Source organism: Dendropsophus ebraccatus, chromosome 6 (assembly GCF_027789765.1).
Source record: "Dendropsophus ebraccatus isolate aDenEbr1 chromosome 6, aDenEbr1.pat, whole genome shotgun sequence".
In the NCBI taxonomy this organism is placed as follows: Eukaryota; Metazoa; Chordata; class Amphibia; order Anura; family Hylidae; genus Dendropsophus; species Dendropsophus ebraccatus.
This window is the reverse complement of record NC_091459.1, coordinates 108,400,563-108,417,203: the sequence shown is the minus strand read 5'-3', so window position 1 is coordinate 108,417,203 and position 16,641 is coordinate 108,400,563. Positions and strand designations below refer to the sequence as shown.

Sequence of the window (16,641 nt, the reverse complement as noted above, 5' to 3'; positions counted from 1 at the left end):
AACTGCATCATCTGCCGAACGGACCCCAGGACAGATCTTGGATTAAAAGCAGCTATCCGAAGGTACAAGTGGTTTGGGGAGGTCAGATTATGGGTACAGAGTTGTTTAACTTGGAGGGTAAAGTAAGGGTACTATTACACAAAGTGATTTTTCGACGATTAACGAACTCAAACTACCGCTATGGCGAACGACCTGAAATCATTCACCCAATTACACGGAATGATGATCATTACTTATGATCGTTCTTGCGGTCTTCCTGTCAGCGCCACTGCGTTCGCCGCTACTGCGAACGATGTCTTATTACACACGAAGGATTTGCAAACTATCAGCGATAAAAATAGGTCCAAATTCTATTAAACGACCAACGATTTCTCGTTAGTCGTTTAATCGTTGTCTGCTATTACACTAAACGATTATCGTTCAAATCCGAACGATTTTTGAACGATAATCGTTCTGTGTAATATTACCCTAAGAGATCGCAGGGGGGTTCAACTTTTGCACCCTGCGGCGATCTCCGTAATGGGCCCCCGGCTTATTTGTATAAATACAGCTGTGGGTACAGCATGTGACCCGCGGTTCTATTCATTCCTATGGAGCCGCCAGAAGGTGCTTACTCAGCTTTTTCCGTTGACTATTCACTGTTATGGAGCCACCGAAAAGAGCTTACTCTTTCCTGCAGCTTCATAGGAATGAATAGAGCCGCAGGTGCGGCTGTATTAATAACAAAGAAGCTGGGGGTCCGACCTCTGTACTGATCTCTGTATCGGGCCCCCAGCAATCTCTTACTTGTTCCCTATCCGCAGGATAGGGGTCATGTTAATTTTCCCTGGACAACCTCTTTAAAGGGCTATTCCAGTGGGTAACATCACTTGATTCATTGCTCTAACATGTACCACCTGCCATGTAGAAAGAGAGGGGATATATATTAATAGATTTTAATGGAAAGCTGGCACAGGCCTAAAACTTTTCACTAGAGTACGTTTGCTTCAGATGCCTATATATAATGTCTTCCTTATCATAGGATGTGTATCCGTCTGGAGCACAGACCGCTTAGATCAAAGAGGATTGCCTAGACTGGATACAGCGGTCTCCACCTTAGGTCTGGATCTCCAGATGAAGGACATTCCTCTCTTCACTGACAAGATGGACACATTGAGGAACTGACACGTGGAAAGTGCGGTATATTAAGAATCCGCAGAACTTTTCATCATACACAGATTATCCCTCATTTACATAAGCTTGCAGGTTGATTTCCTTGCAAAAATTCTTATTGCACACAGCCGACCCAGTAGAAACGGGACTCTTGTCTGGAAGGCAATAGTGACTCCAGATGTTCCTCTGTCTTTGGGAGAGAAGAATGACGTGACTGAGCAGCGCTGTCGTTTTTATTAGCGCTGGATGCTATCCTTGCCAGGATCATGTCTGCTAGTAAAGCTATCCTATAGAAATAAGCAGCCCTCACCGTCACACACTAGAAGTATGTATTTATTGCAAGATGAGTTTCTTAAAGACGGTGGTAGCATCCTGCATTATGTCTACATAGCTTAGTTACCTGGTCCTACAAAGGACAGACTAGTGTCTGCCAGGCCCCACATCACCTTGGATGGTGTATCCGGATCATATGGAGAACACCATATGTCCCGTCTTTAGGAAAATCTGTTAGATCATTGGAGGTCTGACCTGAGCATTGCGGGATATGTAACGTTCACAAGCCAATTTACTATATTGGTACTAGTATACACCATAGCTGTCGTAGCTATGATAGGTATTGCAATTGTAAATCATGCACTCCCATTCACAGTGCATGGCTGCTTGTGTAGCCACAGACTGGCCAAGCACCCATGCCAGCCCCTCTCCATCTCTAAAAGGATCTACAGTGGGCACAACAGCAGGGACCATGGAGCAATGGAAGAAGGTCGCCTGATGTGATGAACCATGTTGTCCTTTGTATTTTGTAGACAGACACTTGTGTGTTCTTACCCTGGAAAGAAGTGGCAATAGAATGCCCTTTGGCACAAAAGCAAGCTGGCAGTCGCTATGTCCTGCTGGAAAACCTTGGCTTCCTGGCATCATGTACCATCTACCTAAATATTGTCGCAGCCCAAGTCTACCTCCTTATTGTAGCCTTCATAATGGCTGTGCCCTCTTTCAGCAGGAAAATGTGTCTTGATGATATTGCAAGACTGTTCAGGAATGGCTTACAGGGAACCAGTCACACCGAATATGCCCCTAATGATAAGGAAACGTGCTGGTACATCACCCAGCTTGCTTCCCAAACATACCCCTGTACCCTCCTGGTTTACACCTACAAATCCTACATTTTCTGAAGTCCCACGTTGTATGGTAATTAGGTGTAAGTAGTCACGGTCCTGGGCGGTTACGAGTGCTGTAATCACGCCCAGAGGGACGTGATTGAAAGACCTGCACTCCGCTGATGTCACCCGGAGCCTGTGTTCCACGTCAGCGGCATGGCAACGTCTTTAGCACGCCGGGCATATGCAGTGCGTCAGCATCTTCTCCCGCCGGACTGCGCGTGTGTGGCGTGCTAAAGACGTCGCAGGCCCCGGGTGACGTCAGCGGAGCGCAGGTCTTTCAATCACACCCCTCTGGGCGTGATTACATCGCTCGCAACCGCCCATGACCGTGACTACATACGCCCACCATGACTACTTACACCTAATTACCATACAGTGAGAGACTTCAGAAATGTAAGATTACGACATAAACAAGGAGGGCATGGAGGGTACAGGGGTATGTTTGGGAAGCGTGCTGGGTGATGTACCAGCACGTTTCCTTATCATTAAGGGCATATTCGGCATGACAGTTCGAGGCAAGAAATTGGCCTCCAAATTCTATAGATCTTGATCCTATTGGAAATATAGATTCCAAAAAAAAAGTCCACCTCACAACTTCTAGGAAGGTAAAGGACCTGCACAGCCTCTTGGTATCTTTTGCCTCAATGGGTCATGCATATTTTGGTGGCTGCTGTACTGTGGTCATATTAGTTACACACCAGTTTGCTCAGGAACGTATGAGGTATTGGTCACTTGGCAGAAGAGAGATTGTTCTAAATGTGTTACACAAGGTTGGTCAGAGCTCCTCTGTAACACTGTTGTGATGCTGACAGGAGGATGAGCTATTTAGTGGCATCGTCTGAGGTAATCTCACCCAGGTCTCCCATGATGAATACATCAGTTCATTGCTCTTAGGTGGCTGCTTGTGCAATCTGGAAACTTGGATGGTCTCGCCATCTCGCAGGAGGCTGTCCTGAGTGACACGTATTAGGAAGGTCCCAGGGGGACCAAGGGCTGCTTGTCCTGTTCAACTGGAGCCCCTGCTTCATTCTCCCTCTCTGGAAAATCTTCTCCAGATGGCGGGCCGGACGTGCTGCCAGATGAATTTACACAATCCCACAGACAGAGTTTATTTGGCAGATCCCAGGCAGCTTTAAATCTCTTACTAAACTCTGGAGAACCGAAATAAAACATCTTACGAGGCCCAGCTCGAGTAATGGCGCTAGAGATTTTTACAGCATCACAGAGACTCATTTGCCGGACAGACTCTGCTACTGTGCTGCCTGCGGCTTTCTGTGCAAAATCGGGGGCCTGAGAGGGATATCGTCCGACCTGAATGATAGGAGCAGGGGGAGAGGGGACTAAAGTGATTGAGAAGTCATCGTGTGGGGACCAATATGACCGAGACCCTCCAGAAGCATCTAGTTCATTGCAATCACATAAGTAGATGAATGGCAGCATTTTGACCCAAGATGTACAGATTCTTAAGCCAGTATGGATGTGGGGTGTATATACTTTGCTGCCAGTCTTGATCTGTAATCTGTAATCTTTTCTGCTATAACTTGCAGCAACTACATACTTAGGCTGGTTTCACACTAGCATAATACAGGTGTACTTTAGCCTGAAGTCCCAGTGCTTTTGTGGGTCTGATGACCTGCTTTCAACTTGGATTATCAGACCTATGGTCAGGGCCAAGATTACATGACATTTGTATATGTTGGTGTGAAACTGTCTTAACGCAGGGGAATAAAATTGATTAAAGGATGTCAAAACTCACTTTTCCTGGGCGTAGTAGTGGAGAAACTTTCTGTACTGTCAATATGTGACAGGTTTTCTGTGAATGAGTGTACGGAGCTTCCATCCCCGGAGCTTCCATCCCCAATCTCTTCTGTTATGTGGAAGGAATGCAAGTCCACGTGGGAAGTCGCATCGACGTCTTCCAGCATCTCCCTGGGAGACAGGTTTCCCGCAAGCCGCTTACCATTGCCCCCTTACAGCAGCAGAGCCATGTGTGGCACTAATCCTATGGGGCAGCCAAGGCACCCTCTTTATACTTTGGACTTCCTGATGCACACGTCTGAAGTATACCTCTTAGAGGCCTTTATTATACATAAGATCCCATGTTAAAAACATATACCACATGAAAGTTGGATGCAGCCCTAAGCCATAGGCAGTATCCATATTTTCTGGACTCATTAGGGCTACATCCAACATCGTCAGCCACTGGTAATGAGATGCCACATGCTCTGGTTCAGACAAAACCAAGATTGGCTCATCTCTAGTAACCGAGCTAGATCTTGTAGATTGGTGCTCGTGGACTGAGCCTGTAACTAAGTATGACCATCACAGCCCTCGGCTTCCATCTTTTATTGACTGCACGTACATGGAGAGATATGTGGCTGATAGATGATATATATATTTTGCGTATAGTATGCCATGAACGCTACCAGTTGGCACAATGCGGGGGCAGTCTAGTATGTAGCATCATCAGTAAAGTCTACATCTATAGTGATTTTATAAGAACAGCTACATGATGTCAGTGGTTTACACATGTGGACACTTGGCATGTGATCCCCATAGCCGCGCACCATGCGGGGAGGAATAGGGGCGGCTTGCTGGGTGTGCTTTGTGGCTGTGGAAATAGATTCCATTCCACAGTCATGATGGCTTCAGCTTGTCTTATAACAAGATGCAGCTGTTACACATGTGCCTGCAAAAATAAGAAGCTCTCCGTCCTGCCTTATAATGTGCCAGCTCCTGGCTACAGCGCCCACTGATATTAAACTGAAGCTGTTTAACCCATCCGTTTCTATTGGTAGAATGGTGGCCTTACCATGCTATAGTGATTTTGTAGTGCTCACATCCGTCCACCTTCTTTACACAGCTTGAGTAACTCCTGCGAGCCCCCGTCCTGTAAATAGTTTGGAAATGCCTTTGAACAGCTATGTGACTGTGTCGTTCCTGTGTTCTCCAGATGTGACCCTTCTCCCAGCTCGACGTCTTCCCTCCAGCCGGCTTGGTCCTGTCATCCCTGCTGCAGATCTGCTTCACATGCATGTCTAAAATACTCATTGGAAAATCCTTTAGTAGGGTAAAACATTATGAGTAAGAGAGCCGGGCTCGTCGTCTAGGGTTATCACCATTTATTTGGCTGGATTCCTACCCGTGCACTGGTCACCCGCTACTATCTATGAACTAATGGCATCATCACATAGTTTCCCATGGATCTTAGGCCAGTGCCGTTTCCTATTCCCAGTTGTGATACAGGATGTGGATGCTCCAGGAGATCCCCATAGATTATAGGCATGGGTGCAGCATAGCTCGCAGATGGTACTCACATGTTTCTGTGGTTTTTCTGGTTTCAGCAAATGAATTGTATTAGTTGTATAAGGAAGTAGTGTGCAGTTTTGTAATGTACTTTGTGTATTGTGCTTGCTGACAGTGAACAGGAACATGAATTCTTCCAGAGGAACTGTATGACCATAAAATCCAGAAGGAATTGTAAGTTTAATTCCATTTAAAAATCTCCAGTCTTCCAGTACTTATCAGCTGCTGTATGCCCTGCAGGAAGTGGAGTTATCTTTTCAGTCTGATACAGCACTCTCTTCTGCCACCTCCGTCTGTGACAGGAACTGTCCAGAGCAGTGACAAATCCTCATAGAAATCCTCTCCTGCTCTGGACAGATCCTGTCATGGACAGAGGTGGCAGCAGAGAGCACTGTGTCAGACTGGAAGGAAAACAAATTTAAGAGGTTAATAACCAATCCTTGGTAGGAACATACCTGCTTGATGATGGTTTCTAGGTAGCATCAGATTGTATCCACCTATTTCGAATCACATGCATGTGTGCAAATTCATATATTGTAATTCATCCCTCTGTATATTAGTATCTTATTACGATGAACTACTTTATGGTCACAGTTCATGGCTAGGAGGATGGATAGCCTAAAGGTCTGGATGGAACTGACATAAGCAAAGAGCTTGTATGAGACCAAAAGTGGAATCTATACCCATGTGGGTTGCTGGGTAGTAGGATTCTCTTTGGGTGAAGTTCACATATAATAGTATAATATATTCTATAGTAGCTGAAACATCTCTATGAATTATACTAAGGAGATACATTGCTCCAAGCCTTATATGTGTGGGCTCTTTGTTTCCTGTTTTTCCCTATAGGCACAGGTCCTCCATATGCTCGGCACTCGTTACTTTTGCCAGATTTTGTATTCTTGTTTGAGACAAGATGCTCTTTGAAGGTCCTTTTTTTTTCCCCCTGAAAGTAACACATGTCTAGTAGATCATCGGGAGGCAGGAGGATGTGTTTCAGGAAGCTTTGAAGTGCTGGATTTTTGCATGACTTTAATGTGTATGTGAATGAGATGGGGAAATCCGAACCTGACCTCACCAGAGAGACTGGAGTACTGGGGTGTGCACTTATTACTGGGGACAGGACTGGTCACTGGATACGAAGCAATAGCTGCCATGTTTACCCAGCAGATAGACTTATAGGGCGGGTTCAGACTATAGAATTCTCATGGATAAATTCCGCGGAATTCCGTCGCCTGTACGCGCTCACGGTCGCACACCTTTCCGCCGGCTCCATAGACACCATTCTATGGGCCGGCTGATTCCGCATTCCACCGAAATAATTGTCACATCAGTTCTTTCAGCGGATAGCGGAATCACCCGGCCCATAGAACAGTGTCTATGGAGGCGGCGGAAAGGCATGCAGCCATGAGCGCGTACAAATGACGGAATTCCGCGGAATTTATCTGCAAGAATTCCGTAGTCTGAACCCGCCCATACAGTGGAGCCTTCCAGTGGTTTTGGGTTCTGTTCTATGGCAGGTACTCCTATACACAAAAGTATGTAGTTGAAAAACTCTTAATAAATCCTGTGTGCTTTTATATGCTAGATTTTCCCAGCAACATCTGTTGCTATTGGGAACGAAATGGGGGCATGGTTTTCACTGTGTTTGGAATGCATTGCAAATGCAAATGTAGAAGCACCACCTTAGTGCAGAATACTACCAACAGATTTTTTTTTTTTTTTTTTAATACTATTACAGGACTTTTAAGGTAGATTCTGATAAATGGTGCTTTATATAAGTTTACACACAGGCACATGCACTTGCCAGTTAGTCTGTGTCCCCATATTTGCCAGTTAGTCTGTGTCCCCATATTTGCCAGTTAGTCTGTGTCCCCATATTGAAGTATTTTATGCAATGACAGTAATGATATACCACATATCGCCACCAGGTACAGTGTGGTCTATGCTCAGGGGAGGGGGTTAGGCTGACCCTGTAATACTTTCCATATACACTATCCCATTCATAGTTATGTTGGACCTTGAGCTATACCTGGACCTGTGCTGTGGGTTATACAAGCTGTCTGCATTAATGCCGGACATACCTGGCTGCATTCCCATAAGGAACAGGGCCATTTCTTGTCTACTGAATATGTTACAAGGACGCTCCGATTTTCACGCCTTTCTTCTTGCGTAAAAGCAGTTTTCACTGTAAACTGGTGGTTTGGACGCAGGGCCAATTCTAGCAGCCTATGGCGAATGGGACCGACATGGATGAGAACACTTGATATTCATAACTAGAGGATGGGGGACACATAAACTGTGGTAAATGTAAAGGGTAGCATAACTGCAGGGTCTCTTGTGGGGGTTATCCTTAGGGTGGTATTCCACGGCCGATGGAGCCCGATAAACGAGCGCCGATCTGATAGATCAGCGCTCGTTTACTGGGCCTATTCCACGGCCCGATTATCGTTAAACAAAGGCTGCAGGGACATAGTTACTGATGTCCTTGCAGCCCTAGCTTAACTAGTATACATTACCTATGCATGGTGCAGGGCTCCTCCAGCGTCAGGGCGGCCTGTCTCGGCTAACAGGCCACTCAGCCAATCACTGGCCGGGACCGCCGCGCCCAGTAATTGGCTGAGCGGCCTGAGCTGAGACAGGCCGCCCTGATGCTGGAGGAGCGCGCAGGACACTGGAGAAGAGGGCCCTGCACCATGCATAGGTAATGTATATCTTCAGTCACCGGCCGCGCACCGCTATTCCACGTAGCTGTGCACGACAAATATAGGTCCTTATGCTGCGTTTACGCGAAGCGATAATTCGCCCAATGGATCGTTTAACGATTTTGAAGCCACAATTTGGTTTTTATAAAGATCAGCGTTTAGACGAGTAAATCGTAAGAAAATTCATAAGAAAAATCGTTATTGCGATTAAGCCCATCTTTTACATAGGGTGAATCTTTGAAAGACTGTTTACACTAAGCGATCTGCGAATTTTTAGCGAACGACGAACAACGATTTGAGAACATGTTGAAAGAACAAAATGAACGATTTTTCGCTCGTCCCTTGATCGTTTGCTGTGTATACACAGAACGATTATCACTCAAATGCTATCGTTATTGCGATCAGCCGATGACAACGATCGTCGGCCGATCGTAGTCTCTATTCCACGGAGCGATAATCGGCCGAATCATGCCGATTATCGCTCCGTGGAATAGGGCCCTTACTCCACCCCAAACATGCCCAATACAGGTCAGCTTAAAGGGGTACTCCAGGGACTTTTTTTCTATGTAATTCTGCTCATGCTTTAATAGTTCAAATCTTAGTATACTTGGTCTGCTTTACTCTGATATTGGGGGTAAACTACACAAATAGAAAGTATACCGCTGTAAACCAGATCAAATGTCATCCCCAAATGACAAGGTTTTGATTATCACAGTATATACCTTTTGAATAGTATACCGACAGTGAAAATGTCATGTGAATGTGGCTTTATATGACTTATTCAGATGAGATAGAATCCAGCCCATCGAATCTCTTATCTGGATTGTTTTACAGCAACCATATAAAAGTGATAAGGCCGATAGCCGCCTTTAGTTTGGGTAGGTTTAGTTGTTACAATCCTGGATCCATTGTGGTTGTCAGCATATTTAACCCCTGTTATGCTGGGTGGGTAAATTTGTGTGACACAGTTTGTACTGTGTGCACCATTTGGCGGTAGTTCAGCTCCTGTCTTTATAAGCGTCTAGTATGTGTTATATTGTGCTGCAAACCTGTTAACAGCTAGAAAGTGAGTGCTAATCTGTGCGGATTTCCACTTTATTCTTTCCTTATTTTAATCTAGGTAGGTGCAGAAGTCCTTCACATAATATCAATGCAGTCTGGATGTGTTTTTCCTCTCCTGCATTGGCCAGGGATCATGATGGAATCTTGTCCAGATTCCAGGGAGCTCCTGACAATTTACTATTGGGTGCCTGTAATTCTTTTTACTGTCCAGACATAAAAATATCCATAATGCAGTTTCCATGCCTTCTAAATCCTGAGTCACCTTTCCAGTTATGGTGCGGTAATACCCTTAATCTGCAGTCTGTTTCATACACGAGCCATAAATGTACATATTGTAGTCATCATCTTCAGGATGGAGGCTTTTCTGTAGTTCTGCGGCTCCTTTTCTTTCTTCTTTTGACTGCCGACACTGAAATATCTTGTGGCACAGAGTTCTCACTAGACTGTGCTTAGGGGTAAAGGGTTTTTCAGATCTCCATTAGCAGACAGATATTATATTTGACCAGAATACGCGTTTCCTATTAATTTCATTTAAAGTAAAGTTTTAGTTTGAACCCATTCTATAATATTCCAGACAAAGGGAAAAAAAAAGGCATACTCACTTGCCCTGGTTCCTCACTCCTCACTGCTGCTTCCTGTGACATGTCAACCTTGCAGGAACTGTCTACTCATCCGGTCACTGACTGCAACGATGACCTGCCTTGCTTGGCCAGTGTCTGGCAGAGTAGAAAGTGTGTGGGATTGAAGTGTCAAAGGAACCGGGAAGCAGCAGTGAGCGTTAGGAAATGGGAGCCATTGGAATAGGTGAGTATACTTATATTTATTTTGTTTTTTGATGTCTGAGTTGCCTTTAAAGTTATCCCTCTTAAAAAAAAATGGATATACAGCTGTAGCTAGGAGAAGCACCTGGCTGTGCACTTCGCTCCCCAGATTGCCACTGGATTTGACTGTTGCAGGAAACCAGCTGCATCTCCTGCTTTAGTAAACATAACGGCAGGTTAGAGTCTGATGTTAGCACCAGAGTCACTTAAAGGGAATCTATCAGTGGGCTCACCATGTAAATGACGTGCGCCCACCTGGGAGATCTCTCCTGTAAATTGATGGCGTTGCCAAACAATAGACTGACATCTGTTATCTAAGAGTGCCCGAATGAGGTATTGGAAAATGGGTTTTCCAAAGCTGACCACCTCTTAAAGCTTAGATTAATGTCTCCCAGTTTTAAAAGACTTAATATTTCATCATTTTATCTTCATACCAGAAGCTTCTAATAGAAGACATCAAACAGAGAGGAGTTGTTACAGTAATGGATTGCACCTTGGATATACCATGGCATGCTACGTTCTTTATTGGGAACAGATGACTGGTTTACTATAACTTGCCTACACGGATGGGGTGAGGTACATGCTGCTATAAGCAGTTTTTATGGATTTATACATCTGTTGTGCAAAATACTAGGAGCCAGAACGTATAAAATGAGGATCGCCGGGACTTCAGAGGTAGATTGCTCAATCTCAAAGTTGAGTCAAGTTTTTTTAAAGGATTTTTGTAAAGCCCCAGCTTATTTTTGCTTAGGAATAAAAGGGTTAAATTGCAATTGTTTAGCAATGCCACCTACGGTAAATGAGTACATTTAGGTCATTGAGCTCGGTCTGTATTACCGGAAATGTTTTTGTGCACTATACCCAATGTTATTCCTACTCGCTCCCTATGAATAGATCCCTTTGCTTTCATAAGAAGAGCCACATGTTGCTGTTTATTTGTTCTGTGCATTGATTATCACATCATGGTTAGTGCGTAATAAGACCGTTTGAAGGAGGCCATTGTTTACTTAAGAAGCTTTTTCAACTATTTGCCCCTAATCCAATCCTTGCGGTAAATACAGTACTTCTTGTTCTCTTCATAGCACTTCCAGACCATGATAAAGTCAAAGCTGAACGTGTTAACCCTTCGTAAAGAGCCTCTCCCAGCGGTAATCTTCCACGAACCAGAAGCTATTGAACTTTGTACCGCGATGCCACTCATGAAGCCCCGGCCGCAAGCAGGATGCAAGGTACGCTGCTATTAAACACCCAAAACTTCTTGTCTATACTGATAGTGTTCAGATATGTCTTCAAGTTGTTTCTAAAGTCCCTGCTAGATTTCTCTTTTGTAAGAATGGATGCCAGTCTCATCTAAAGGTTCTTTGTTTTTACTCCCATCTTTTTATATATGAAACTAAGCAACACCCAATGCCAGGTAGATGACATAAAGCAAACAAACTTTTTTTTGTTGTTGTTTTTTATCTCTGTTACACTTAAGAGAGAAAATCCAATTTATCCAGGACATGATAGTCCATAATGTCCAGGGCTATGCTGTCGCCTTAGGATATATATGTGTACACAAATATTTTATCATGGAACGCACAGGAAGTACACATCATTACTAGGAAATTATTAGCAGAACATGGCTGTTTTCCTCCATAAACTGCACTACACCTGTCCATGGAATATATCTGGGATAACGTATTTGATGGAGATGGGGCTGAGCTAGGATCTGTGGTGTTCTTTCTGGCTGCTGAGAGGAGTTATTTGTTACCCAGCACTGCTTTGTCTAAGCCACCCCGTAAGCTAACACACAGCCCGGTATATAATGGCCACATGGCAACTAGTGCATCCCTTGTGATTTAGGGCAATAAAGGGGGTAATGCCTAGTGCAGGGAAGGGTTAAATGCCATCATCCCTGGTGGGCTGTAGCAGTAAAGGTGGTGTCATAAAACCTGCTGATCTATAGCAGTAAATGGGTCACCCTGGCACCCAGGGCAGAGCCCGTTTGACCCCGCGGTTGAGCCCCTGATACCACCTTCTGCCTGTCCTGCTTCCGAAGCTGGTGCCTTTGCAGAGAAATCACTGGAGCAGCGACTTCCTGAGGACGTTAGACTTGTCTCTTCTCATTTACATATTTAGCACGCAAACGATTATGGCGATTTTATTTTTTTTTATTTTTTTTTCCGTGGCGGGACCAGCTTAGGGGAGGGAATGGCAGAAGGGGGTAAGCATCGGGGGGTGGGGGAGGGGGGGTTGGGGGGCTCTACCGGGGAATCGGGTGGGCTCTGCCCCAGGTCCCAGGTAACATGTTACCTTTAATGTGAGAATCACTGGTGGTCTAGGGCAGTGAGGAGGTGAATTACAATTTCCCTAGTGATTTAGGCCAGTAAAGCGGTCAATTCTGATATTGCTGTTGGTCCAAGGCAGTGAAGGGGTTAATGTAAGAATCACTGGTGGTCTAGGGCACTTAAATTGATCATTTTGTGATCCCCAGTTGAGGGCAGAGAGAACAGGAGGCTGAGTATTGATTGTTTCATCACTGCACTCGTCATAAAGAGAAGACTCTGGGTCTGTAACTGTACAACTGCACAGCTTATTTCTGTGATCAGGCACAGTGATTCAGGAGCGCTCTGCCTGATCATTAGGGAAGAGATCGGGAGTCTCTGTGGAGAGAGCTTTTGCAGCTGTAGCATTCATGACAACAATACCTCACACAGTCTCTGAACAGTCTGACATTCTGTGTGGAACAGCATACAACCCATGTAACAACTGATCTGCTCCAGTATCCCAGAGATGTCATTTTATAGACCTGGGGGAGATTTATCAAACATGGTGTAAAGTGAAACTGGCTCAGTTTGAATCTGATTGGTTGCTAGGAGCAATTGAGCCAGTTTTACTTTACACCATATTGATAAATCTGCCCCCTGGTATTCGCTTTGTGGCGTCCTAGACTAATGTATAGGGGGCATCCTGAATACTCCTAGCCTTGGGGGGGAAAAACGTGGAATAGTTATGTACTTTCAGTATGTTACTTCCATGGTGATAAGTAACAGGTTTTTGGCAATGCTGTATCCACTTCCCCCTCTGGTTATGTATATGAACAGATTTTTTGGAGCCTTCTCTAGTTAAAGGATGTGGCATAGTCCTGTAGGTACACCACTCACTTCACTGCTTTGGAATATAAGAACCTTATTATTTATAAAAATGAAGAAAAGTACATGGATTTGTGTATTGACCAGTCTAATATGCTCACCTAACATTTTTTGCATCCTTAAAGGGGTTTTCCCACATCGAGGCTTGGTTCACACACAGTATATTTCAGGCAGTATTTGGTCCTCATGTCAGGTCCTTATAGCAACCAAAACCAGGATTGGATTAAAAACACAGAAAGGCTCTGTTCACACAAGGTTGTAATTGAGTGGATGGCCGCCATATAACAGCCATTGTTTTAAGATAACAGCAAATATTTGCCATTAAATGACGGCCATCCACTCAAATACAACATTATGTGAGCAGAGCCTTTCTGTGCTTTCAATCCACTTCTGGTTTTGGTTGCTACATTATGAGGACCTGACATGAGGACCAAATACTGCCTGAAATATACTGTGTGTGAACCCAGCCCTATCCACCAGGGGTACTTGCAGGGGGTCCAACTGGGACCCTCTGTTACCTCAAGAATGGGGACCTTCCATCCAGAACACTATCCCTCACTTCACAGAACAAGACGTTCAGAAACTTATCGTCTGAGATCTTTAGTGTAAAGAAGTATGGACCAGGCGTCTAATCTTCAGCCTCATACTGTATGGGGTCTGTCTGGTTTGCCTATAATCTACAACTGCTTAGTGTCTGAAGTCTTCCCAGATTAGCTGTCTCCATCTATGAATGTGGACCTGTGTTTTCCATGTTTGTGCAGATGTATTTCAGGGCCATAGTCTTCAGTGACCTCATTGACCTCTCCACCACCACCTCTGGATATGTCTATGAGGCTTTCCAGTATTGGTCTAATCTAGTCCTGGGTAGTGTCACATGATAAGGAGCAAGCCTGGGTCAGGAGCAGCTTTTCTCCTGAGCAGTGTCTGGGAATATTCTAGTTTCTTCAGTGTTATTAGCTTGGCTACAGGGTCACCTAGTTACATGCAGCGTTCTGGACGTGTGCATCTAAATTGACAGATGAAGGCTTCGGCGCTAACACATTACTAACATCCAGAGACAAACTCTTTAATTTTTTTCTCCCCCTAATATGAGAACATTGAGCAGTAATTTCATGCTCTACTTAGTCGCCTGTTTTGGAAACTTTGGTGATAATATTGTGATTCTGAATGGTTGACGTGGAAATTGAAGCAATATCAAAATCTGAGTAATCTGAAGAATGAAAATATTATGTTCAGGTCTGGAATGTTATTCGCCTGTGGAAACAAAGAAAGTGCTGCTTCAGTAAAGGCAGGCCTCATATTTAGTGTCACTTTTAAGAAACTTTGTAATTGGGTTTATTAGGCAAATATGCCATTATCTGCATTTAAAAAGCCTTTCCCCAGGTCCCCTCCCTCTCTCTCTCTCTCTCATACACTGCTCATTATCAGGAAATCTAATATATTATAATTTATTTTTTATTTTTAACATCATTGAGCCCTGTCTGTTCTATGGAGAGGGGAGGGGGTAGGAGGGAGATAATTTGCAGAGCAGAGAACAAAGGATTACACAGCGGAACCTGTGTGAAAGTGGTATTCAGGGGGGGCGGAGCGAGCCAGCGATGTGAGCAGACGCGTGGTGCTGGAGCTCCGTCCAGTAGCCTGCAAATCAGCCCATAATTAGCCTTCCCGGCACCCCCAAAGATTCCCCCTACACATGGGGAAGACCCCCAAAGGCCGGCAGCAGCACCCCGTACCGGAAACCCACCGGAGGAGCCGTACCCAGACGCTGGACCGGTTCCTAGCTCCGGGGCCCAGCAGCAGCAGCACCCTACCGGACACCCCGTCGGAGGCTGAGGCGGTCTCCACCCGCCAGACACGGTCCCCGGCTCATCTTACCTCACCGCCGGACCCGCCGGTCACGCATCCGCTCACCCCTCTGGAACAGGCGAGTAGAGGTCCTCTGACGCGCTCGGCTCAGCAGGGAGGAGGAAGACGGGCGCCATCTTGCCCACGTGTCCGGCGCAGAGGTGCGGGATCCAGACCGGGCATTTCCTGGCTGCCGGCTCGGACCACCAGGCGCTCGCAGGCCTCCTCTCCAAGGACTCTCCGGGGGGCGAACTTGCTGAGTCGGGTGAGTGGGGGAGGCTCGGAAAACGGCAGGTCCCCTCAGTCGACTCTTGCTGCTGGAGAGGCGCCATCTTGCCTGCGGCACTGCTCTCCCGGGGGACACACCGCAGTCACCCCGCAGCCCCTCTCCTCCTCACAGAGACTGCCTACCCTACACCTGGCTGCTCCCCCTGCGGCTTCTCTCACCCCAGCTCCAAGACAGCTTACCCCCACAACATCAGGGGGCATATTGCTTACTGAGGAGGCCCACTTCCCTGTGGCTGGAGCTGCTCCCCTCCCCTCCTCTATCCCTGTCTTGCTACAGCCAGCCATGTCTGTTGCCCCTCAACCTCATGAGGAGGGGCAGGCTGGCACTATGAGGAAGAAAGCACCTAAACAGCCTCCACCCCAGCCCGCAACCAGAGACACTCCCAGGGATGCCTGCCCTGATACTAATGACTGGCAGACCTCCAGAGACTCAGACTCTGACTCCTCTTTGTTTGGCCCGCAATCACAGAGAGGCATGCATAGACTTCTATCTCAGCTACCAACCAAAAATGATTTCCAACTGCTGATAGCCGAGGTTAAGGAAGCGTTTAAAACCGAAATCTCTGAAATTCGCAAAGACATCCAGCACATTACTAACCGAGTTGAGGGTGTTGAGGAAGAACATGATGCCACTCGGGCCTATATAGCCCAATTACACACCACTGTAGCGGCCCAATCATCTATGCTGAATGACGTGCAACGCCATCTAGAGGATATAGATAATAGAGGACGCCGCAATAACATCCGAGTCCGGGGTTTGCCGGAAGCGACTCAGGCTGACGATCTTCCGGACACTTTGGAAGCCATATTTAATACAATTCTGGGGGAACCCGCTTCCCACAAGATAAAGTTGGACCGGGCCAACCGGGCTCTCCGGCCTAAGTCAGCTAACGGCAACCCGAGAGATGTGATATGCTGCGTACACGATTTTGCTTTAAAGGAACGCATTATGACCAAAGCACGTTCCCTGAAGGACTTTGACTTTGATGGAGCGCCTCTTCAGCTCTTTCCGGATCTTGCCTGGGTCACTCTACAGAAGCGGAGATTTCTACGCCCCCTCCTGCAAGTCCTACGGGATCACCAGGCAACGTACCGCTGGAACTTTCCTTTCTCCCTGACGGCCAGGAGGGACGGCAAGTCGGCCACTCTACGTGACCTGGAGGACCTG

The 16,641-nt window shown here is 46.0% G+C and overlaps 1 protein-coding gene across 1 annotated transcript in view; it reads left to right on the top strand.

Moving 5' to 3' along the window:
* The window catches only part of PID1 (phosphotyrosine interaction domain containing 1), a 51,773-nt gene that overhangs the window by 8,638 nt on the left and 26,494 nt on the right, over window positions 1-16,641 (top strand). Inside the window, exon 2 of the mRNA XM_069973931.1 lies at window positions 11,289-11,435. Within this exon, the coding sequence (XP_069830032.1) occupies window positions 11,289-11,435 (147 nt within the window). The remainder of the gene's footprint in view (window positions 1-11,288; window positions 11,436-16,641) is intronic.